This window comes from Somniosus microcephalus, chromosome 7 (genome assembly GCF_052327205.1).
Source record: "Somniosus microcephalus isolate GS21.2 chromosome 7, FLI_Smic_1.0, whole genome shotgun sequence".
NCBI classification, from domain to species: Eukaryota; Metazoa; Chordata; class Chondrichthyes; order Squaliformes; family Somniosidae; genus Somniosus; species Somniosus microcephalus.
In genome coordinates this window covers 114,883,673-114,909,632 of record NC_140993.1, presented here as the reverse complement: position 1 = coordinate 114,909,632, position 25,960 = coordinate 114,883,673, and the positions used below count along the sequence as shown (strand labels likewise).

The 25,960-nt window shown below is 46.7% G+C and overlaps 1 protein-coding gene across 1 annotated transcript in view; it reads right to left on the bottom strand.

Annotated features, from left to right (window-relative positions):
- Positions 1-25,960, bottom strand: part of LOC147114852 (putative Polycomb group protein ASXL3) — a 440,803-nt gene that overhangs the window by 32,915 nt on the left and 381,928 nt on the right. Inside the window, exons 9-10 of the mRNA XM_085992855.1 lie at positions 21,770-21,866; positions 4,494-4,599 (exon numbers count right to left, since the gene is read on the bottom strand). Of these exons, the coding sequence (XP_085848981.1) occupies positions 4,494-4,599; positions 21,770-21,866 (203 nt within the window). The remainder of the gene's footprint in view (positions 1-4,493; positions 4,600-21,769; positions 21,867-25,960) is intronic.

Genomic DNA, 25,960 nt, shown 5'->3' with positions numbered 1-25,960 from the left:
TTCACCCATCATTGGGAACATCCTCACCGCATCCACCCGATCAAGCCCCTTCACAATCTTATATGTTTCAATAAGATCGCCTCTCATTCTTCTGAACTCCAATGAGTAGAGTCCCAATCTACTCAACCTCTCCTCATATGACCACCCCCTCATCCCCGGGATTAACTGAGTAAACTGGAATCAAAGATTTTCAGGCAAAACTGTAATGGAACAATGGGCTGTCTTTAAAGTGGAAATAGTTCAGGTACAGTTGAGGTCCATTCCCACTAGGGGGATAGGTAGGGCAACTGAAGTCAGAGTTCCCTGGATGACGAAAGAGATAGAGAGTAAGATGAAACAGAAAAACAGCACCTATGACAGATGTCAGGTCGAGAACACATCCGAGAATCAGGCTAAATATAGAAAGTTCAGAGAAGTGAAAAAGAAAATAAGAGGGGCAAAGAGAGGGTATGAGAATACAATGGCAGCTAACATAAAAGGTAATCCAAAAGTCTTCTATAGGCATATAAATATTAAACGGGTGGTAAGAGGCGGGGTGAGGCCGATTAGGGACCAAAAAGGAGACCGACGCGTGGAGGCAGAGAATATGGCTGAGGTACTAAATGAGTACTTTGCATCTGTCTTCACCAAGGAAGAAAATGCTGCCATAGACATAGTGAAGGAGGAGGTAGAGGAGATACTGGATGGGATAAAAATTGATTAAGAGGAGGTACTAGAAAGGCTGGCTGTACTTAAAGTAGATAAGTCACTAGGACCAGATGGGATGCATCCTAGGACGCTGAGGGAAGTGAAGGAAGAAATCGCAGAGGTACTGGCCATAATCTTCCAATCCTCCTTAGAAACGGGGGTGGTGCCAGAGGACTGGAGAATTGCAAATGGTTAGCACTGTTGCCTCACAGCGCCAGGGACCCGGGTTCAAATCCAGCCTCGGGCAACTGTCTGTGTGGAGTTTGCACATTCTCCCTGTGTCTGCGTGGGTTTCCTCCGGGTGCTCCGGTTTCCTCCCACAGTCCAAAGATGTGCAGGTTAGGTTGATTTGGGTTGATTTGGCTATGATAAATTGACCCTTAGTGTTAGGGGATTAAATATACGTGGGGTTACGGGGATAGGGTGGGATATGTGTCGGTGCAGGCTCGATGGGCCAAAATGGCCTCTATCTGCACTGTGGTGATTCTGTGATTCTGTGAAAAGGGTGTAAAGGTAGACTCAGCAACTACAGGCCAGTCAGTTTAACCTCGGGAGTGGAGCTTTTAGAAACAATAATCAGGGACAAAATTAACAGTCACTTGGACAATTGTTGATGAATTAAGGAAAGCCAGCACGGATTTGTCAAAGGCAAATCGTGTTGCATAGATTCATAGAAAGTTACAGCATGGAAGGAGGCCATTTCGGCCCATTGTGTCCACGCCGGCCAACAAAGAGCTATCCAGCCTAAGCCCACTTCCCAGCAATTGGTCCGTAGCCCTGCAGGTTAGAGCATCCCAAGTGCACATCCAAGTACTTTTTAAATGTGGTTAGGGTTCCTGCCTCTACCACCCTTTCAGGCAGTGAGTTCCAGACCCCCACAACCCTCTGGGTGAAGAAATTTCCCCTCAAATCCCCTCTAAACCTTCCACCAATTACTTTAAATCTGTGCCCCCTGGTTTTTGACCCCACTGCTAAGGGAAATAGGTCCTCTGTATCCACTTTATCTATGCCCCTCATAATTTTATACACCTCAATAAGGTCCTCCCTCAGCCTCCTCTGTTCCAAGGAAAACAGACCCAGTCTATCCAGTCTTTCCTCATAGTTAAGATTCTCTACTCCCGGCAACATCCTTGTAAATCTCCTCTGTGCCCTCTCCAGTGCAATCACACCTTTCCTGTAATGTGGTGACCAGAACTGCATGCAGTGCTCTAGCTGAGGCCTAACTAGTGTTTTATACAGTTGAAGCATAGCCCCCCTGCTCTTGTATTCTATGCCACGGCTAATAAAGGCAAGCATTCCGTATTCCTTCTTAACCACCTTATCTACTTGGCCTGCTACCTTCAGTGATCTGTGGACATGCACTCCAAGGTCCCTTTGTTCCTCTACACAACTCAGTGTCCTACCATTTAATGTATATTCCCTTTCCTTGTTAGCCCTCCCCAAATGCATTACCTCACACTTCTCCGGATTGAATTCCATTTGCCACTGTTCTGCCCACCTGACCAATTTATTGCTATCTTCCTGCAGTCTACAGCTTCCTTCTTCAGTATCAACCACACAGCCGATTTTATTATCATCTGCAAACTTCTTAATCATACCCCATATATTCAAGTCAAAATCATTGATATATACCACAAAAAGTGAGGGACCTAGTACAGAGCCCTGCGGAACCCCACTGGAAACAGTCTTTCAGTCACAAAAACACCCATCAACCATTACCCTCTGCTTCCTGTCTCCGAGCCCGTTTTGAATCCAACTTGACACTTTGCCAACTTGATCGAGTTTTTTGATGAGGTAACAGAGAGGGGTTGATGAGGGCAATGTGGTTGACGTGGTGTACATGGATTTCCAAAAGGCGTTCAACAAAGTGCCACATAATAGGCTTGCCAGCAAAGTTGAAGCCTATGGAATAAAAGGGACAGTGGCAGCATGGATACATAAGAACATAAGAAATAGGAGCAGGAGTAGGCCATATGGCCCCTCGGGCCTGCTCCGCCATTCAATAGGATCATGGCTGATCTGAATCTAGACTCACGTCCACTTCCCTGCCCTCTCCCTGTAACCCCTAATTCCCTTATTTGCTAGGAAAATGTCTATCTCCATTTTAAATTTATTTAATGTTGCAGCTTCCACAGCTCTCTGGGGTAGCAAATTCCATAGATTTACTACCCTCTGAGTGAAGAAGTTTCTCCTCATCTCAGTTTTGAAAGGGCAGCCCCTTATTCTAAGATTATGCCCCCTAGTTCTAGTCTCCCCCATCAGTGGAAACATCCTCACCGCATCCACCCGATCAAGCCCCCTCACAATCTTATATGTTTCGATAAGATCGCCTCTCATTCTTCTGAACTCTAATGAGTAGAGTCCCAACCTACTCAACCTTTCCTCATACGTCAACCCCCTCATCTCTGGAATCAACCGAGTGAACCTTCTCTGAACCGCCTCGAGAGCAAGTATATCTTTTCGAAATATCTATACAAAATTGGCTAAGTGACAGGAAACAGTGCGTAGTGGTGAACGGTTGTTTTTCAGACTGAAGGTGTTCCCTAGGGGTCGGTTCTAGGACCACTGCTTTTCTTGATACATATTAATGACTTGGACTTGGGTATACAGGGCACAATTTCAAAATTTGCAGATGACACAAAACTTACAGTGAACAGTGAGAAGGAGAGTGATAGACTTCAAGGGGACATAGACAGGCTGGTGAAATGGGCAGACACGTGGCAGATGAAATTTAATGCAGAAAAGTGCAAAGTGATACATTTTGGTAGAAAGAATGAAAAGAGAAAATATAAACTAAAGGGTATAATCCTAAAGGGGGTGCATGAACAGAAAGACCTGGGGGTATATGTGTACAAATCGCTGAAGGTGGCAGGGCAGGTTGAGAAAGCAGTTTAAAAAGCTTATGGGATCCTGGGCTTCATGAATAGAGGTATAGAGTACAAAAGCGTGGAAATTATGATGAAGCCGTATAAACCACTGGTTCGACCTGAACTGGAGTATTGTGCCCAATTCTGGGCACCGCAATTTAGGAAGGATGTGAAGGCCTTAGAGAGGGTGCAGAAAAGATTTACCAGAATGATTCCAGGGATGAGGGACTTCAGTTACGTGGATAGACTGGAGAAGCTGGGGTTGTTCTCCTTATAGCAGAGACGATTGAGAGCAGATTTGATAGAGGAGTTCAAAATCATGAGGGGGGTCTGGACAGTGTAGATAGAGAGAAACTGTTCCCATTGCAGAAGTGTCGAGAACCAGAGGACACAAATTTAAGGTGATTGGCAGAAGAACCAAAGGCAACATGAGGAAAAACATTTTTACTCAGCGAGTGGTTAGGGTCTGGAATGCACTGCCTGAACAGGTGGTGGAGGCAGACTCAATCACGGCTTTCAAAAAGGAATTGGCTAAGTACCTGAAGGAAAAAATTTTGCAGGGCTATGGGGAAAGGGCGGGGAGTGGGACTAGCTGAGGTGCTCTTGCAGAGAGCCGGCACGGGCTCGACGGGCTGAATGGCCTTCGTCCGTGCTGTAACCATTCTATGATTCTAAACAGTACCGTGTGACTGACCAAAAGAGGGATTGGCCAGGATCAGAAAGCAGACGGCCCACCCATTCAGCAGTAGTTGCATGTCCGAATAACAGAGGATAACAATCGGGGAATGTTACATAAGTAAAAAATAAATAAAATCAGGTGTAACAGAAGACACAGATGATGCTAAGCTTGTTGTACACTCCAAACATGGAAAAATAAAACCACAGCTCAAAATGAAAAGGGGATCAGCTGCAATATAAAAGAACTACCAAAGTGCTTACTTTTCTCCATAATATTGTTCAAAGAATTTTTCCTTCCAGTGTTCTACCTTTTTCTCCTTTTCAATCTCTTGTCGAATACGTAACTGCATTTCAGGAGTAAATTCACCTGCACAAAGTTTACAGAGTATGAAATAAAAATAGCATCATCTTTGTTAGAATGTGTAAATTTAACATTTAATATAAATATTTTGTTACTGTTGCAGTGCCCCATAATTTAGTTCCTGCCTGAGGATCCTAACTAGGAAGATAGGAACAGGAGTAGGCCATTCAGCCCCTCGAGCCTGTTCTGCCATTCAATGAGATCATGGCCGATCTTTATCCTAACTCCATTCACCTGACTTGACTCCATATCCCTTAATACCTTGGCTAGCAAAAATCTATCAATCTCAGGTTTGAAATTATTAATTGAGTTAGCATCTACTGCTTTTTGTGGGAGAGAGTTCCACACTTATACCACTTCTGTGAAGAGGGTCAGAGGGAGATAGAAGAGCAAATATGCAGGCAAATTTCTGAGAAGCGCAAAAACAATAGGGCAGTAATAGGGGATTTCAACTACCTTAATATTAACTGGGGTAGAATTAGTGTAAAAGGAATAGAGAGATCAGAATTCTTAAAATGCATTCAGTACATAACAAGCCCAACAAGAGAGGGGACAGTTCTGGACTTAGTTTTAGGAAATGAAGCTGGGCAGGTGGAAGGGGAATCAGTGGGAGAGCATTTTGGTGGTAGTGATCATAATTCAGTTAGATTTATTATAGTTATGGAAAAGGACAAAGATGGACCAGGTGTAAAAGTTCTCGATTGGGGAAAGGCCAATTTTACTAAGCTGAGATGTGATTTAGCAAAAGTGGACTGGAAACAGCTACTTGAAGGTAACTCAGTGTCAGAGCAGTGGGAGGTATTCAAGGAGGAGACAGTGAGGGTTCAGAGCAAATATGTTCCCACAAAGAAAAAGTCCATGATTTCCCCTAGCTGGGCGGGTCCATGGCGGGTGAGGTCAGTGGCAGGTCACGGCCTCGCTGCTGGCTTAATCCTGGCCTCGGACATGACTTTACCCTGATTGGGCTTGTTAAGCCCTCTCAGCGAGTTTCCCAGCCAATTGAAGGAAGTGGGTCTGATGTCGTCATTTGATGACGGGTCATCAGCCGGTTTCCTTAACGGGACCTTGCGCAAATTTACATTGACATTTAAGCTGTCAGTATTCTGCAGCATTGAGGTGCTGCAAACACTGACAAGCACTGCACAGAGGTGCACGGCTGCACCCAGGCTCTCCCATGACTCCCTCCATATGTTTATGGAGGGAGTCACAGCACGCAGAGAGGTTCTCTTCCCTTCCAATGGGTGGAAGAAACCTCCCCAGACCAATGCAACCTGGTTGCACACTGCAGAGGAGGGCTCAAGTAGGGATGTCTTCAGGAGGACCAGGCTGCAGTGGAGTAAACCTTTCAATAATCCCAGTAGATCACGAAACATTACTGCAAAGCCACACTCAACTTCATCCTGCTGTGTTACTCATCACATCCCCATCACTCTGCCTTCCCTACCTTACTCCTGCAGATCCTTACTCACACCAACTTACCTTGCACCTCCACCCATCCCCCTCTATCTATATTATCACATCCCCATCTCACTAGGCACCCCTCACACTCACCCTCATCCTAGTACAATCATACCAACTAACAACAGACAAGGGTAGGCACTTGGGTGTTTTATCCAATGTTCATGTAAAGTTTCTGTTAATGTGGTGTCAAACATTGAAACCTTTATTTTCAACACTTCACGTTCTTGGACAGATTGGTGTGCACCTTTGGAAGTGGCTTAGTGAGTTGCAGTGAATGGTGAGACATAACGGAACCACCCCCCAATAGTGATGAGCGTGAAAGGAATGGCTTGGGTTTGTAGTGGTGTTGGTGTGGGGTAGTGTCAACCTGGCGCATCATGTGGCAGCCATGGTGTACAGTGTCAAGTGAAGCAAATCTGGCCATGGTGCGTCCAACCTTGGCCTCCCGGGCAGCAATGTGGTCAGGTGCTGACCCTCTGTCCTGTGTAGCATCAGTTGATTGCGGAGAAGGTTGGTGTTGTTGTTGGTGCCGCTGGTGTGCCTGGTGCTGCTGGTGTTGGGGTTGATCAGGGTGGGAATCTGAGGACCAAGGTGAGCGAGTATAAAGGGCACCCATGTTGATGGAATAGATGTCAGGTGAAGTTGAGTTGACAGAAGCATTCTGTCAATGGTGAGAAAGGTTGTTCCAATGAGGTGACACTGGATAGAGAGTTTGCTCCAAACACTTGCAACCTGCATAAAGCTCAATCTGTCTTCCAAATGCAGTGAGCAACAGCTTCTGAGCTTGGAAAGTGAACAGCTGTGAGGTGGGAGCTTTTATAGCACATTTCAAGTTGTCAAGTAATCAGCAGATTCAATGGCCATTCATCTCCTGCCTCAGCATAACAGACGTGATCCCTGAGCATGAGCATGTAAAATCAAAAGGTAAGCTAATATGTATATTCTTAATGATGTCTAAACAAGGACATAATGAAATTAATTGGGTCCCCCGCCGCTGCGTGTCATGTCTTCTCAGCGCTGGCAGACCCAACATTGGTAAAAGCACATGGCAGCGGGTTCACAGTGGGATCCCGACCTGCTGCAAAAAAAACTTTCCCACCTGACCCGCCACTGATCTCGCCCACTGACCCCTCCGGAAAATTCCGGCCTTTGGGTCTGTCTTCACCGAAGAGAGGGACAATGCAGACATTGTAGTTAAGAAGGAGGAGTGTGAAATATTAGTTGGGACAAAGATAGAGAGAGAGAGGAAATATTAAGAGGTTTAGCATCTTTGAAAGTAGATAAATCGCCAGGCCCGGATGAAATGTATCCCAGGCTGTTAAGAGAGGCAAGGGAGGAAATAGCGGAGGCTCTGACCATATTGTTCCAATCCCCTCTGGCTACAGGTATGGTTCCAGAGGACTGGAGGATGACTGACATTGTGCCATTGTTTAATAACGGAGAAAGAGATAGACCGAGTAACTACAGGCCAGTCAGCCTAACCTCGGTGGTGGGAAAACTATTGGAAAAAATTATGAGGGACAGCATAAATCATCATTTAGAAAGGCACGGATTAATCAAGGACAGTTAGCATGGATTTGTTAAGGGAAGGCCGTGTCTGACTAACTTGACTGAATTTTTTGAAGAGGTAACGAGGAGGGTCAATAAGGGTACTGCATTTGATGTAGTTTACATGGATTTTTGCAAGGCCGTTGACAAGGTCCCACATGGCAAGTTGGTCAAAAAAGTAAAAGCCCATGGGATCCAAGGGAAAGTGGCAAGTTGGATCCAAAATTGACTTAGTGGCAGGAAGCAAAGGGTAATGGTCGCCGAGTGTTTTTGTGACTGGAAGGCTGTTTCCAGTGGCATTCCTCATTGCTTAGTACTAGGTCCCCAGCTTTTTGTGGTATATATCAATGATTTGGACTTCAATGTAGGGGGCATGATTAAGAAGTTTGCCGATGATACAAAAATTGGCCGTGTGGTTGATAGTGAGGAAGATAGTTGTAGACTTCAGGAAGCTATCAATGGACTGGTCGGGTGGGCAGAAAAGGGGCAAATGGAATTCAATCTGGAGAAGTGTGAGGTAATGCATTTGGGGAGGGCTAACAAGGCAAGGGAATACACAATAAATGGTTGGATACTGAGAAATGTAGAGGAACAGAGGGACTTTGGAGTGCATGTCCACAGATCCCTGAAAGTAGCAGGACAGGTAGATAAGGTGGTTAAGAAGGCATATGGGATACTTGCCTTTATTAGCTAAGGCATAGAATATAAGAGCAGAGAGGTTATGCTAGAACTGTATAAAATACCAGTTAGGCCACAGCTAGAGTACTGCATACAGTTCTGGTCACCAGATTACAGGAAAGATGTGACTGCACTCGATCGAGTACAGAAGTGATTTACGAGGATGTTACCAAGACTGGAGAATTTTAGCTATGAGGAAAGATTGGATAGGCTTGGGATATTTTCTTTGGAACAGAGGAGGCTTGAGGGGAGACTTAATTGACGTGTATAAAATTATGAGGGGCCTACATAGTGGATAGGAAGGACCTATTTCCCTTAGCAGAGAGTTCAATAACCAGGGGGCATAGATTTAAAGTAATTGGTAGAAGAATTAAAGGGGAGTTGAGGAGAACATTTTTCACCCAGAGGGTGGTGGGGGTCTGAAACGCACTGCCTGAAAGGGTGGTAGAGGCAGAAACCCTCATCACATTTAAAAAATGGACTGATGGAGCCTGATCCCTTCCCAGCTTTTTTTCCTACAGTCCCGAAGACCCAGAGCCCGTTCTGTTCCCGGCTTTTTTCCCCCCAGAACCTGTGATTCGCGAAGCGAACAACCAAAATACACTTAGAATGCGCATGCGCAACTACTTCAACTTTGTTGACAGCACTGGCAGCCTTTAAAAAATATTTGGATATGCACTTGAAGTGCTGTAACCTGCAAGGCTACGGACCAAGAGCTGGAAAGTATGATTAGGCTGGATAGCTCTTTTTCGACTGCACAGACACGATGGGCCGAATGGCCTCCTTTTGTGCTGTAAATTTCTATGATTCTAAGGCCTAGAAATTCAGTTGGTTGCGCCAGCCGTTAGCGCCTTAGGAGGAGTAGATGTCGGGCACTAGGCGGCTAGCGCCCGGGCGCAGCGCGATCTGCGCCTCGCCCCAACTTCACTAGAGATTTAGCGGCGGCACAAAGTCTTTGCACGCGCTCAGCTGCGCGCGCAGATCATGACTTCATTTCCTCGTGCAACGCCCTTTGTGCGCCCCCAGCCGGAACTTCAGTGGCAACGCCCCATTGTGCGCCTGGCGCCCCTAGCGACTGTTAGAGTGGAACGGTGCTCAGCCGATGCGGGGCGCGGGGGGCGCAAATTAAAGGGCACTCCTCCTGCACTATAAAAGGCTGCCATTTTGCAGCACTCCTTCTTGAGAAACGGATCTTTGGAGAGAGACCAAGGTAGATAGCTTTCTGCTTTGGCCCAACACTCGGACAGGTACTTCTGGCTTCAGGCCACAGCTTTCCACTAGTCTTTGCCTTCATTGACATCTCATTGTTTGCCAGCATATTATGGGGGCTGCAATGGGTGTCAACGCTGGCTTTCTCAATTACATCCAAAGGGCTCACAGACGCCGTGAGAGAGTGGCAGCCCTGGCAAGACGGAGAGGGGGCAACAGGCGTCGGCAAAGGAGGCCTTACCCACCCAGGGTATACCGCCAGCAGTTCTCCTATCTCAACATGTCTGAGGAGCAGTGTGTTCGGAGGCTGCGATTCAGAAGGGACGTGGTCACAGAGATCTGCCAGCTGCTTGGCGGTGATCTGCAGCCACAGCTGAGGTGCAGGACGTCTCTGTCGGTGGCAGTGAAGGTGACGGTGGCTCTCAACTTCTATGCCACCGGCTCCTTCCAATCCGCTACTGGGGACATTGCCAACATCTCCCAGTTTGCCGTGCATTGCTGCATCCGCCAGGTGACCAATGCCCTTTTCAAAAGGAGACGTCAGTTCATCTCCTTCTCCATGGCCCTTGCCAAGCAGCAACAGCGTGCAATGGGCTTTGCAGCATTCGCGGGCTTCCCCATGGTGCAGGGCGCCATTGACTGCACGCATGTGGCTTTGCGGGCACCTCTGGAGAATGCCGAGGATTACCGCAACCGGAAGGGCTACCATTCGCTGAATGTCCAGCTGGTGTGTGACCACAGGCAGCTCATCCTAGCTGTCAATGCCCGCTTTCCAAGCAGCAGCCACGATGCCTTCATCCTGCGACAGACTTCTGTGGCAGACATGTTCCAGGCACAGCCTCACCCACGAGGATGGCTTATCGGGGACAAAGGCTATCCTTTGTGTACCTGGCTGATGACCCTGCTCCGTGCGCCCAGCACTCCTGCTGAAGAGGGATACAACGACAGTCATCAAGCGACCAGGAACATCATCGAACAAACAATCGGCGTCCTGAAGCAACGGTTCCGCTGTCTGGATCGTTCCGGTGGAGCCCTACAATATTCGCCGGAGCGAGTCTCCCATTTCGTGGTCGTTTGCTGCATGCTGCACAACCTGGCTATCCGCAGGACTCAGCCACTGCCACCAGAGATTGGAGGACCACCTCAGGAGGAGGAGGAGGAGGAGGACCAGCACAGGAGGGAGGCAGAAAGTGCAAGGGCCGCCCGTCGCCGGCTTATTGAACGTCGGTTCTAGGCCCCCTCTCAGGGAATGGCTTGTGCCAATGTCAGCAGATGAATGTAGCCACTCCACAAGCCCTCAGCCGAGCAGGGCAACCAGGACTTAACCAAAAAACCATGCACAGTGCAATTTAACAACAATAATTTATTGAAAACCTCTGCCCTTCCCACATTACATGCTCATGTGGAGAAGCCCCCTCCAAAAATACAAAACTACCAGTCTCGGCCTTACAAAAAGAAAGAAAGACACCAGTCTCGGCCTTACAAAAACACAACTGCACCAGTCTCGGCCTTACAAAAAGAAAGAAAGCCACCAGTCTCGGCCTTACAAAAACACAACAGGCATTTGAGCATACCTTCTACTTTTTGCCCTGCAAGGGCGATGCCTTTCGCATCCTTGCCTGGCCCCTGCCCGCCCTGCAGCTCCTCCTCAATGGGAGCCCAGTGGCTGCAGCAAGGCTGGGGGAAGGCCGCTGAGGGGCAGATGGCGTGACGGCAGATGCCCTTGTGGGTCGGCCTGCACCAGCTCTGGCCTTGGAGTGGCCGGCTGCTGACTGCTCCAACTCTGGCTGGGTGGCAGCAGTCTGTCCAGCGGCTCGTGGCAGCTGCAATGGCGGAGTGGCAGTGTCGGCTGCAGGAATGGTGCCAACCTGGCAGATCGCAGGTGCTCGCTGGTCGCCTGATACAGTGGCACTCGCACGGGCCAGCACTGCAGCATGCGCAGCAAACAGCTGAAGGACAGACTGCTGGGCTGCTGCTGCGCGGCGGGTGCCCTGGCGATGCCTGGCTGATCCAGCGAGGGTGGCAGCAGTTAGTGCCCATGTGGCCCTGGTCTGTGTCCGCATGACACCAGCCAATGAATGGACGGCACGACTGAGCACTTGGCTAGAAGCCGACTGTGCTGCCGCGAAGTCCTGCAGACTCCTGGCCTGTGCTGCACTGAATTGTTCCAGACTCCTGGCCTGCGCTGCACTGAATTGTTGCAGACTCCTGGCCTGTGCTGCTCCGAATTGCTGCACACTCCTTGACAGAGACTCTATGGAGTCAGGCATCCTTGCCACTGCAGCCATGAGCTCAGTGTGCCTGCGCTCAGCCTGGATGGCCATTTCCTCTAGGAGGCGCACCTCCTCTGCGCTGACCGTCGCAGGACTGGAGGCCACACTCACCCTCTGGGGAGAAGTCCGCCGAGCTTCCCCACCCCTCCCGCGTTGCTGCGGGCCGCTGGGCCCCGGAGCTTCACTCTCCTCCGACCCTTCCCCCCGGCTCCCCTCCAGGGAAGACGTGTTCCCTACATCGCCATGGGCTGGCGCGGCTGAGGGTGGCGCTGATGGGCCGGCTTCCTCTTCCTCCTCCTCGTCTTCCGAAGGGCTGACAGTGGCAGCTTGAGGGCCCGCCTCCTCACCTGGCAATTCACCATCTGAAAGCAGGAAGGCACAAGAGTAGCTTTAGAGCGAGGACAGGGCGGCAGCGAGGGAGGCATGAGTGCTGCCATTCACCGCATTGGTCGGACAGTGGCAAAGGATGGTGATCTCATGCGCAAGTGGAACGAGAGAGGTCCAAAAGGTGATGCCCTTACCATTGGTGCCCAGAACAGGGTCGGCATCTCCACTGGTGATGGGGCCAATCAGCCGGCCTGCCATAATGCGCACCACACGCTGGTCGAGGTCAGAGAGCTCTTTGAGGTCAGGACGGCCTCCCCCGGTCTCAGTTCGGTTGCGCCGGTTGTGCGCCACCTTGGCCTGCAAGAGAAAGGACGGCCTCTAAGTACAGTGTGAAGCCCTGATCTTGTCTGCACTGCCTCCCATGGTCGAATAGCTTGTACAGTGTGTAGCCCTGATCTTGTCTGCACTGCCTCCCATGGTCGAAGAGCTTGTACAGTGTGTAAAGTGCTGGATGTGCAAGTGATTTTCATGCCAGTCCCATAGCTGCTGGATGAGGGCTGGCCATTAGGGCTTTCAGGTCCCTTTGCCCATAAAGTGAGGTGCACATGCAAGGATGAGGAGGACACTGGAAAGGGTACTCACCCTGACAACCCGAGTGAGGTCGTTGAACTTCTTCCGGCATTGCACAGGAGTCCTGGCAACCACGCTGTTGGAAGACACCCTGTTGGAGACCTCCCTCCAGGCTTTCCGGTAGGCGCTGGGCAGCGGCCTCTTGCCACCTTCTGGAAACAGAACATGGCGCCTGTGCTCCACTCCGCCAACCAGCAGCCTCAGGTCACCGTCGCTGAAGCGCTGCGCTCTCTCCCTGGCCTTCTCCATAGCCCTGGGCGTTGTGCAGGTGAAGCTGAAGTGGTCAGGCCTAGGTTGAGGGCTGCAGTGTGCAGGGCGTGGCAGGCAAACAAATCGACCCTCCCCCTTTAAGAGCTGACCGGCGCCAGAGTGTCTGCCGTCAATCAAGAACTCGCCGCACCGGCGCTGCGCCCGGCCTCGGGGCTATCGCTCAGCACCGCCGGCTTAGCGCCTAAAGATAGTTGTGCGTCGCCTGTTTTAGCGCAGCAGCAACCTCTTGGGGCGATGCGACTGAATATCGGCGAAGGGGGCGCGACTTTGCGCCGGGCGCAAACTTTAGCGGCCGCCCGACTTTAGCGCCCCAAAAGTGGCTATACTGAATTTCTAGGCCTAAGTGTTTCCTAACTTTTCTCATGAATGGCCTGGCTCTGATTTTAAGGTTATGTCCCCTTGTCTTCGATTCCCCCACCAGCAGAAAAAGTTTCTCTCAATCTACTGTATCAATTCCTTTCAAAATCCTAAAAACCTCAATCAAATCACCCCTTAACCTTCTACATTCCAGGGAATACAAGCCTAAAGAGATTCATGGACAACCTGTTTTAGAGAGATTCCAGGTTTAATAATGTGAATCAAGATTGAAAGTCAAGGGTGTGTTAACACATGTCGCTGCACAGTGACCTTTGCCCCCACCTCCTGGCAATTATAGTCAGGAACTGGAAGCAAACAGCTTAGATTAGCACTGCATGTTTATAAGGTTCCAATTACAAAAACAGGCACATGGAGCAAAGAGCAGATGTTAGCACCATGGGGTAGAATTTCCTGACCTCTTCCACCCAGAAGGACAAGGGCAGCAGACTTATGGGAACACCACCACCTCCTAGTTTCCCTCCAAGTCACACATCATCTTGACTTGGAAATATATCGCCATTCCTTCATCGTTGCTGGGACAAAAATCTGGATCTTCCATCTTCTCAAGGGCAATTAGGGATGGGCAATAAATACTGGGTTTGCCAGCGACACCCACATCCCATGAATAAATAAAAAATGAAAATTACATAGTATTTACAGCACATAAACAGGCCATTTGGATCAACAGGTCCATGCCAGTGTTTATGCTCCACACAAGCCTCCTCCCACCTTTCTTCATCTAACCCCATCAACATATCCTTATATTCTGTGTTTATCTAGCTTCCCCTTAAATGCATCTACACTATTTGTATCAACTATTCCTTCTGGTAGCGAGTTCCACATTCTAACCACTCTCTGGGTAAAAAAGTTTCCCTATTGGATTTATTAGTAACTATCTTATATTTATGTCCTCCCGTCTGGTCTTGTCCACAAGTGGAAACATCTTCTCTACGTATACTCTATCAAACCATTTCATAATCTTAAAGACCTCTATCAGGTCACCCCTCAGTCTTTTCTTTCCTAGAAAAAAGAGCCCCAACCTGTTCAATCTTTCCTGATAAGTATAACCCCAGTTCTGGTATCATTCTAGTAAATGTTTTTTGCACCTTCTCCAGTGCCCCTATATCCTTTTTACAATATGGAGACCAGAACTGTTGTGTAATGTCAGCAGTTTTCTTTTCATGGCTGGGCCCCTGAAGTCCTCATCTCCATCATTCTCAGCAGAGCTCGGAGAGGACCTTGCCCTCCGGCGAGCTCTCTCCTGGGCTGTCGCAGCCACCAATAGCTGCAGTTTTCCACTGTAGCTGCATGTTTCACCACATGCTAACACCTCTAGTTCGCTATCTACCCTAGATGGAGTGCCAATGTCTGAGCTGGTGCCTGGTAGGGATGGCGTGTGTGATGGTGCATTTTCAGGAGAATTGTCCTCCTTCAAGGTATCTTCTTGTGTTGGAGCATCCTAATGCTGAGAAGGACCTAGAAGAGAAAACGGACAAAAATTAGGACGGCAGATAGAAACTTAACATTTTCAGGTGATAGTCTTAAGAATGCAGGTTAAAACTATGAAGGTTGCTGCCTATTTGTTGAGGTGAATGAATGGCTAAAAGTAATATGCAGACACCCTGTTGAGGTGAGCCACCAACCTCTCCTTCCCCAATACTCATGATTCTGCCTGGGACAGTAATCCCTATGGCTTCCTGCTCTGATTGGGTGAGGGCTATGATCTTAGGTACTCCTCCCCCGGTCTTACTCCTCTTCATTGCATTATGCTCAGTCTTGTCTTACAAAAAGTTGGGGAGAGAGTTACTAAGTGGAGATGTGTGGGGCTTGTGCATATAGTTGGAGAAGAAGCCAGATGGAGTTATGCTGAATGTAAAGTCAAGCATGTGATGTGAAGTAAGGAAGGAATGGTGGGATGAGTTGGTGTTTCTGCAAGAAGAGAATGGGGTTAGTATGTGGTGTGAAGAGAGGAAAGGAAGAAATGAGTGTGCTTGGAATGAGAAAGAGAGGCGTTGCAGTGTGATTATATGTTGAAGGATGTGATGGCAGAGGAAATTGTTGAGAGAGGTGGGGGAGAGGATGAGTAAGTGCTGTACTTACCCTTGCTGCTCTTGTGAGGTCATTAAACCTTTTTCTCCATTGTACACATGTCCTGGAAGTGATGCTGGTGGCACTGATCCTGTCAGCCACCTCTGTCCAGGCCTGTTTGACAGTGGCCTTGGGGATGCTCCTGCAGGTGCTGGGAAGGAATACCTCCCTGCTGGCTCGCATTTTTCCACTAGGACATCCAGGGATGCATTTGAAAGTGAGACTCATCGGTCTCCTGGAAATGTGCTCCACGGTTGTTGAAAGATAAATACAAGCAGGGGAGGAAACCTCACTTTGAGAGATGATTCACCATTTTAAGGAACCATCAGCAGTCACGCTGGAATTTGCACGTGTGATGCGGGCGGGCTGGCCGAATTGCCATGCGATTGAGAGGCCAGCCTGTTAATCTTATTACAATGAGGACCAGGAGTTAAAATGGCCCGGCTTCACGCCAAAAACGTCATGGGGTTTGACGCCCAATCTGCTCTCTGCCCCCAGGTTAAAACTGTCCATTGTCACTACCATAGGTGCCATCTGCTTTGAAAATCTGAACCGGCTGCTGCCAATATTTTCAAACTATCAGCAACCAGATTACATCTAGCATTTTGTACAGTGGCTTTTATAAAATTTAGGGGGTGAATTTTGGCCAGGCTTCTCCTGCTCGATCACCGAAACTTTGGTTACAAGCAGATGTCAATTGAACTGTTCAATGTCAATGTCAAATGCAACAAATAAAATTCTGTACTTAGTCACTGTAGAAGGTTAGTCAGGTACACTTTTGAACGGCAAAGTATATTAAGAATACTATTACAGTCTTCCAACCACTATCAGAATCAACTTGTAGGAATCCTCTTGTTCTTTACATTTACATATATGCCAACCCTCAGATTTTAAGGCCAACAGCGTTTTAATCCATGTGTCAGCTTGTCAATAGTGTAAAAGATTTTTTTTTACTGGGATTGGAAATTGCCAGCATCAACCAATCAGATTGGTAGGATGGTGAGACTGAAGGCTGTTAGGAGCAATTGATTGGAAGTTACTGGGCCAGAAATTCGCGGCCAAAGGCGTGAGTGCGCTCGGGGTACTCACGCATCTGGCCGTTGGAAATGCCGGCGTTCAGCATGAACAGCACATGCGGGGAACGCCGGCATTTCCAGACCTCGAGCGCGTGCGACTGCACACGCAGCGCTTGCGCAGTGAACTTCGTAGATTTCATTCATGAAATCCGTGAGGGTAAGTCCTCAGAAGTTACACTTGAAAAAAGCAAGTGTAAAGTGGTTCATTGGCTGCGGAGAAAGAAACATTTTATCGTGGAGCTTCTGAAATGCAATATTTTTGTTTGGGAAAGGGAGGGAAGTTATTTTAAGAAATTTTAAGTAAGTTTTAAAGTTAAAATTTTTTTTTTTTTTTTTTTTTAAAGGGTTTTCAGAACGGTAGGTAGAAGGAGCAATTGTGGCTTTGTGAATGGAATGTGAGAATGAGTTATGTATGTATGTCCACATATATTCCTTTACGTATATGTATGTATGTTTTATATTCCTTTACTAATGTGTATGAATGTATGTTTTTAATTATGATTTTCCAATAAGTTGCTTTCTCTGAAAGTCATAATTAAATAATACATTCATACACATAAGTAAAGGAATATATACATAACACGCAAAGGAATATATACAGACATACATACTTTCAGAAGCTCCACGATAAGAAATATCTTCCTCCGCAGCCTCTGGAGCAACTGTACCCATGCTTTTTTCATGTGTAAGTTGTAAGGACTTGACCTCACTGAAAGCAGTAATGAAAGCGGCGAATTATACTGCGCACACGCTGCCTGTGCAGTCGCACGCGTTCTGCCTCTGAACCCCTTCGTTCAGAGGACAGGAAATGCCGGTTTTCCCCAAAAGCACTGTGCATGCTGAAAACCGGCATTTCATCCGGCCAGATGCGTAAGTACCCCGACCGTACTCGCGCAGTTGGAAGGGAATTACTGGGCCAACATTTTACATGTCAATAAAATGAAAAATTTAACAATTGCACGACTTGCCCCCTCGCATCTGCGACTGAGGGTCCAAGGAGGTGCATTGCGCAAGCGGTCATCATCGTACGTATCCTCACACTGTTCCCTTTGGGGAACTGTATGAAGTGGTGGAAGGATTTATGGCCGTGATTAACGCTCATTCCGTGACCGTAACCATCTTTGAACCAGCCATTAGGGTGGTTAGTCCTATGGCGGGAGGGTTTTACGGGCTCCCACAACCCATCTGAGGGGGGGGGGCCACCAACACCCACGGACGTAAGTATCCCGCTGGATGTCGACCCAGAATTTAAAGTTGGAGCTCCGACTCCACTTGCCGGGACTGTCTGGAGTGGGGTTCAAAACCCTACTCCTTCTGGCCCAGCGGCGGGGATGCTTACTGCTACGCAAAAGGCCCACTCCGCACAAAAGGTGACACCCATACGTTTCCTGCGCCTTTTCCCTCCCCGTGACTGGAGCCCTATGCTGCCATTTCACGTTGCTAATCGGATTGGGCCTTTGTCATAGCAGTAGGATCCCCGCCGCTGGGCCAGATCAGGGTAGGGTTTCGAACCCCGCTCCAGACAGTCCCGGCAAGTGGAGTCGGAGCTCCGGCTCTAAATTCTGGGTTGACATCCAGTGGGATATTTGCGTCCGTGGGTGTGGGTGGCCCCCCCTCCTTCTATAGCTTGTGGGAGCCCGTAAAACCCTCCCGCCATAGGACTAACCGCCCTAATGGCTGGTTCAAAGATGGTTACGGTCACGGAATGAGCGTTAATCACGGCCATAAATCATTCCACCACTTCATACAGTTCCCCAAAGGGAACAGTGTGAAGACACGTATGACGACGACATTGCTAAATAAATAAATGGAATTAAAAAAATTCTTTTAGGGCTTTTAAAAGTCTTTAAATTGCTTTAATTCTCTTTAAAACTACTTCAGATTACTCAAAATAATGTAAACTTTTTAAAAAGTTTATAAAAGTTACCAAAATCTTCAAAAAACTTCCAAAAACCTATTTAAACTGCTGCTTTGCATGTAGAAATGCTTAGCAGCTTGACAGAAACATTGGGGGCGTGTCCAGTGAAACTGAGACCTCAAGGGGCGTGTCTCACTTACACTGCACGCTCCTGGCTTCGCGCTGGCTGCACTCCTGGGCGGCGTGACGTCATACGCTGCCCGGGATTCTTCTTTTTCATTCACCAAGTCCAGGCATCCCTGGAGCTGATCATCAGTAGCGCGGGGTAAGTGTAAATACGGGGCTTGCACGCGCTGCAAGCCCCGTTCTGGAATTTCTGGGCCAGTGTCTCCCACTGTTAGTTGTGCATGAATTTGAGGCAAAATGTTTTCAGATGAGCTGATGTTTTCCCAGAGTTGCAGTTATAGGTGTGTTCATTGTTTGTCCTTGAAGAAGTTGTATATATATATATATATTATATATATCTACTGTTAAAATTCAGTTTTTAAAAAAAATAATTTTTCTCAAAGAAACTTTCTTGTGCATTCCCAACAATTGTCTTTTGTGAAGGATTATTTTCTTCGTGATTAGTTACAGAAGCTTTTTTGAGATTGAGAGGTTGTTTGTGCTGTGAATACATTAAATGGCTTTGTGCAAGCATTTCTCTCATGGCACTTGCAGAATTGCTAGGGTGTGAAAATAAAGGGGCAGAAATTCCTCCCCAAACGCGTGAGTACGGAAGGGGTACTCACGCGTCTGGCCGGAGGAAATGCCGGTTTTCAGCATGCACAGCGCATGCGCTGAAAACCGGCATTTCCTCTCCTCCAGCCCAAGAGTTGAAGAGGCTAGGGCGTGCGCTGTAGGGGGCAGCGCGTGCGTCTTGGATTTCCTCTGTATTGGGGGATTTGCGCATGTGTAAAGGCCTCCGGTCTTTACGCTTGTAAAAAGCACACGTAAGTATTTATTTTTACAGGTAAGTGGTGTTTTAGTGCAATTTAGAATTTTTTTTTCCACAGGTTTATTATTTTAAAGAATCTACAATAAGGTAAGTTTAGTTTTAGACCCTTTTTATTAAAAATTTATTTTTTTCAAAAAAGAAAATTATTGTTTAAATTATTTTTTTTAACTTATTTATACTTAATTTAATGATTGGGATGTTTTTTTAAAATTTTATTTAAAGTTTAAGTAGTGTTTTGGGGTGCAGTACTTCTCATGAGTTTGACAGTTCTTACTCTCAAACTTATGAATGAAGTTTCCCCTCCCCTGATTGGCTGAACAGTGCTCACCTGATCCCAGCCGGCACATCGCACTAACTACGCCGCTGGGTCAGGTTAGCACAGCGTGCCGACATCAGAACCTGGCCACTGAAAGGAAATCTACTGCGGGCCAGGTTTCAGATGTCGGCGCGCAGGGTGAGCGCACATCGGGGGCTTGCACGCGCGGCAAGCCCCCGACACCAAGTTCTGGGCCAAAATAAGGAGTAGGTTGGAATAGTGATGAGTTTTGCTTAATTTAAAGAACTACACTGAGATCCCTATATTTAGGATTTTACCACAGTGCACTGTTGTGACATATGATGCAGATAGTTTGCCTGTTTGTGATGAGTTGCAATGCCTGGTTAGGTTCTGTAACTTTGAGAGTGGTTTTCAGTTTGCTTACAGAAGGTCTCATTGTTACTGTGCAAAAATTTGAGAATGAGCCCTGATGGCCTGTAGCGTGGTCAACATCCACGACGAAATGCAAAGAGTGATATTGATAATCAATAAGAGAATAATGGATTGGAAACTCCAGACTGTCAGTCAGGTCCACCAGAGAGCACAAAATTCTGCTCCCATTCCTGCAAGCCGTGTTTAGGTCCATTTTAGTATTAAAAAAAAATGATTGCAGTGTGCAATAGTTTTTAAATTCAATACAAGAAGTAAACCTTTTTGACAGAGCATAACACATTTGAATGATATTCTTCTGCCTCTATTTTAATGAAGGGTATTAACCATGTATTTTAAATAGGTAAACACCTCCGTTAAAATAAAGGATGGAGGGATATCATACAAGTGTGTTAAGCATTCACCTGCTATTATCACCAATGCTAATTTCTAGCTACATGTGTTCGAAAATGTTTGAAATGCACAGCTGGTTGATCAGCATAAAAGAGGAAAAGGCAGGTTACGATTTGGGTGTGACTTGGCTGTAGGGTTCTGTTTCAGTGATATTGATTCATCCTTATCCCTCCTGAAGCCACTTATAAATATATATTTTTTGTTTAAAATAGTTGTATCAGTGAACTTTCAATTCATCTAATTACTGCGCCTACCTCTGGGCTGGTCAAATGCCAGTTTTATTTTGTGCCCATAAAATGCACTGCTGCTTAGGAGTATTGTAGGAGTGTTGTAAAGATTTCAGTTTATAAATTAACATGATGTATCTGGGGTCATATTTACTAGACACAGCAAATCTGTATTGAAGAAATATTCTATTTTCATACTTAAAATATTTGTAACCCTTTCAGGAGAAATTATTTTTGGCTTAAAAGGCAGAATTACATACACTCTAAAGTGTCAGGAGATGCACGAAATAAAGTGTCAGAAGCAAACATTTCTGGGATTGGCCTTAGACACCCTCCCCCACCCCCCCACCCACCCACCCCCCCTCACCAGAAAATAATTCTCATGTTTCAGCGCTCATATTTCATTCAGTAAGTTCTAAATCCATAATTGTGTACTCTAGTTTTTTTCCCACTATAAAAATGAATGAATGTTGAGTGTACCCGAGGTTTAAGCTATGACAAGCCCATGTCTTTGGGATTCAACTTTTCACAGACTTTATTTACAACTGATATTTATTCTAAAAGAAGGTAGTGATTTGTGACAGTGTAGGAAAGATTCCCTCTACACTGCTATCATTATGGGTTGGAAAGCTAGCTGAGACAATGTTCAAATTGACAGCATGATGTGTTTGTGAACAGTCTTTAATAAACTGCTTAGTGGACAATAATGCAGATTTTATACTGACATTCACGTTAACTTTTACTGAACAGCAGTGCCTGAAATTCAATGGCAATTGCACACTGTGTGCATCACTTGGAAGTGCTGTGAATATGAGCTCTGCTTATGAGGCCAGTAAGCAGGGTTCTCTTGCACTCACCCTGGCTGCCTGGCTGCTAGCTAGAGGGTGACGAAAGCTACAGTAACAATGCTGTGAATGCCCAAATAGTTTTACTATTCAAAGGAAGGAATGTTGAGGAAGACACAGAAACATGCACACAGACTAGACAATAAGTAATGATTCCCAGTTTAAGAAAAGCATAAAATTCAAAATTCTGTTTGTATATCAAAGAATTAGATGTATTGATGAATTAATTATACCTTCTGCTAATCGTTCCTTCCAACCTTGTGCCGCGTAAGCAAAGAATTCATTATTCAGGGCTGAAGCGCTGAGGCGAGAAATCCCATCACACCCAACCTGAAAACAAGGTAATCGCAGCATGAGAGATAGAATGAAATAAACCTTATATTGTAGAAATATGTTACTCCATCAATTGTGAACAAAAGATTCTAATTTTCTACAGAACTGTATACACACTATATGCAGCAAGCAGCCATGATTGATGAAACTGTTTGGCATAGAGATCGTAGCTAGTGAATTTGCCTCAGGTACAAATCAATATTGAACACCCCGCCCCCCCAACCACATCCCAAAATAACCTGATCAAACTGGCTTGCAAACAGAAATCTTCCCAACAGCATAGTGGAGTCATTTAGCTCTGTAAACCAATGGCAATGGGATTCAATAGACATAATGCCCCGTATTTTACGATCGCAGGCCTCCCGCTCCTGGGCCTCTCCAAACTTGAAGTGCGCAGGGCCCACGTATCCCAGAGGCGCAGGTAGTTGACAGCATCCCTGGGATCACGTGGGCCGTGGGGAGCCAATCACAGAAGGGAATCACCCTTCATACATTTGACAGAAAGACCTGTCAAATATATGAATGGAGATCACTCCCAAAACATAGTAAAACTTTAAATACATTTTTTTTTAAATCACATTTTTAAAATGACTTGAAATTACAATAAATTGAGTATTTTAAACAAAAATTTAATTTTTTGAAAAAAATTAAAGTTTTTTATGGGGCTAAAAATAAACTTACCTTTTTTAAAGTATTTTTAAATGATAAATCAGTGAAATTTTTTTTTTTTTAACTTTTTTGAACTCTTATCCTGGTAAAAGCAGGCCTTATGCCTGCTTTTAACAGGCGTAAGAATTGTAAGAGTTTTCTGCGGGCAGAGGGTCTCCAAAAAGCGGAACTATCCGCCCGCAGAGGCCCTTCTCCAGGGCAGCCGGAGGGTCTGTCAAGACCATTCTTGACAGATCGGAAATGCCGGTTTGCAGCGCATGTGCTGTGCATGCCTGAAACCGGCATTTCCGATGTCCCTACAGGTGGGTACACAGCGCATACCCACCCGTAGGATCAGAATATCTGGGCCAATATTCCTATCTGGTTGTGCATAAATTGCGCCTACCTGACCTGCATTGTGCTGACACAAGGTGTATTTCCAGGATCAGCCTAATTTAAATATGATGGGCTGGATTTTTCCAACCTCGGTGGGTCTGGGGCGGGTGACATTGGTGGCATGTGGGGATTTTGCATCTGTCTCAATTCCGGCTTACAACAAGATATTCCGATGATGGGCCTCGTTAAGCCCGCCCTGCGAGGTTCCCGGCCAATTCATAGGAAGCGGGTCTGATTACGTCATTTGATGATGTGTCATCAGCCAGTTTCCTTAAAGGGGCCATGTCCAAATTGATTGAGATGTTCTGCTGTCAGTATTCTATAGCAGTGAGGTGCTGGAAACACTGACAAGCACTGCACAGAGGTGCACAGCTGCACCCAGGCTCTCCCATGACTCCCTCCATATGCTTATGGAGGGAGTCACAGCACGCAGAGAGGTTCTCTTCCCTTCCAATGGGCGGAAGAAACCTCCCAGGACACCAACGCAGCCTGGTTGCACATTGCACAGGAGGACACATGCAGGGATGTCGTCAAGAGGACCAGGCTACAGTGGCACAAATCTTTCAATGATCTCAGTAGATCACGAAACGTTACTGCCAAGCCACACTCAACCTCATCCTGCTGTGCCACTCATCACATCCCCATCACTCTGCCTTCCCTACCCTACTCCTGCACATCTTTACTCACACCAACTTACCTTGCACCTCCACTCATCCCTCTCTATCTACATTATCACTTCCCCATCTCACTAGCCACCCCTCACACTCACCCTACTACAAGGATAGCAACTAACAAAACACAAGGGTAGGCACCTGGGTGGTTTAGCTAATGTCCATGTGAAGTTTCTGTTAATGTGCTGTCAAACATTGAAATCTTTATTTTTAACACTTTGCGTTGTTGAACAGATTTGTGCTCACCTTTGAAAGTGTCTTAGTGAGTTGCAGTGAATGGTGAGACATAATGGGAACCCCCCCTCCCCCGCAATGATGATGAGTGTGAAAGGAATGGCTTAGACATTGTAGGGATGCTTTATGTTGTTGGTGTGGGGTGTTACCAACCTGGTGCATCATGTGGCAGCCAGGGTGTACAGTGTCAAGTGAAGTAAATCTGGCCATGGTGAGTCTGTCACTGGCGTCCCGGGCAGCAATGTGCTCGGGTGATGATACCCTGTGTCCAGGGCAGCATCAGTTGACTGCGGAGAAGGTTGGTATGGATGTTGGTGCTGCTGGTGTGCCCCGGTGATGCTGGTGTTGGGGCTGATCGTTTTGGGATTTTGCGGACCAGGGTCAGATTTTTTCAAGGGCTGATGGAATAGATGGTAGGTGAGGTCGAGATGACAGAAGTAATCTGTCAATGTTGAGATAGGTTGTTCCAAGGAGATGACAGTGGATAGAGCGATTACTCTAAACACTTCAAAAGGTGCATAAAGCTCAAAAGTGGGTTCTAAATACTGAAGGCTGAAGCTTCTGAGCTTGGAAACTGACCAGCTGTAAAATGGCAAGTTTTAAACCACTTTTGCAGCTGTCACCTATTGAAAGAAATGAAGAGTTGTTCAGAACCCGACATACTTACCTGGCGTGATCCCCGAGCGACGGGAACCTTGTGGAAAAGTTGGCAAAATACTTTGAAACTAGGAAAATTGGGATTTATGGACTTTAAACACCCTTCTTACTAGCACAATTGAATGACCCGCCGCTTAGTGCCATGTCTGCAAAGTGCAGGCAGAAATGGCACTTGTGAAACTGACAAGGAGGCGGGTTCAGAGCGGCATACCGGCCCGCTGTCAATCTTTTTGATTTTGACAGCGGACCCACCTCCAAACCCGCCCTCTGAGTGCCGGAAAATTCAGCTTTAGCATGGAGTCACCTGTGATTGGCAGCTTGCTCACTGGGGGTGGAAATTTCGTGCACTGCTGTAGCATTTAGAAGTCCGCAGCAGCTTAACAGAGCAGTGATGGGCCTCAATAAATCCGAGACTCGATGTTAGCGAAACAAAACAAGGCTTTTATTGACTTATAAGGTAACACACAGGAGAGAGGTATCTTCCATCCAGAGCTCTGCCGTACTGGATGTGCTGCAGGCTGGGCCAGCTTACATAGGGGCCAGGTATGGGCGGAGCCCTATACATAGTACAATACAATGGGCCAGGTATGGGCGGAGCCCTACACATAGTACAATACAAATGAAACTGAAACCAACCACAGTCACAGGCAGTGATGAATGGAATATTTCATCACAAGCAGCAACCCAGATTTTTTTTAAATTCGGGAAAGAGCAAGCTTCTACGTAAAAGTACATCTGTAAAGAGTGCAGCAGGTCACGCATGGCCTGGATCTTTTATGGAGCTGTTAGGATTTTTCTTGCGGTGTGGAGTGCATCAGGGTCCTCAAGAAGAACAGCCCAGGTCAAATGTGAGGCAGTCACTACCTGTTCAATGTCTCCTCCAAAACACCACATACATGGAAGCAGTGCAGAATAAAGTTCAAGAAAGGAGCCAAGAAAGGAGAAACCACCAAAGCCTTCTATTACTAGTTTAGTAAACATTTATGGCACTTAAATTACTTTCCTCCTCAAATCTTACAATAAATGTCCATGAGACAGTGGGGTGCCCTCTGTACCCCAATCTTCAGCTGTATGTGTTTATTCACTCATAGCCTTGCAAGCAGCCAGATGAAAAGAATCCTCCCACCTAATGTAGCTCAATGTTACATGTACATAACATCACACCAAATACAGGCTGCATGCTGACATTTAGGTATTAATTCACAATTAACAATTGGAAATTCTCTTGACTCTTGTTGCAGGAGAAGACTACCCATAATGCCTATGAGAGATCCATTCTTGGAGGAGAACTGTGGTGTATGTGCCTTTAAGAGCCTCAGGTGTGCGTAATGCCGGTAATTGCCACTTGGGCTATATAAGCCTGTGTATTGTGTATATCCTTTAGGAAAACCCCCCCAGACTTTGCTTAGTAAATACCTATGAACCAACTCCTGTCTTCAGTGTCTTTATCAACACACGGACACTACAGTGGCGACGAAGTGGAAA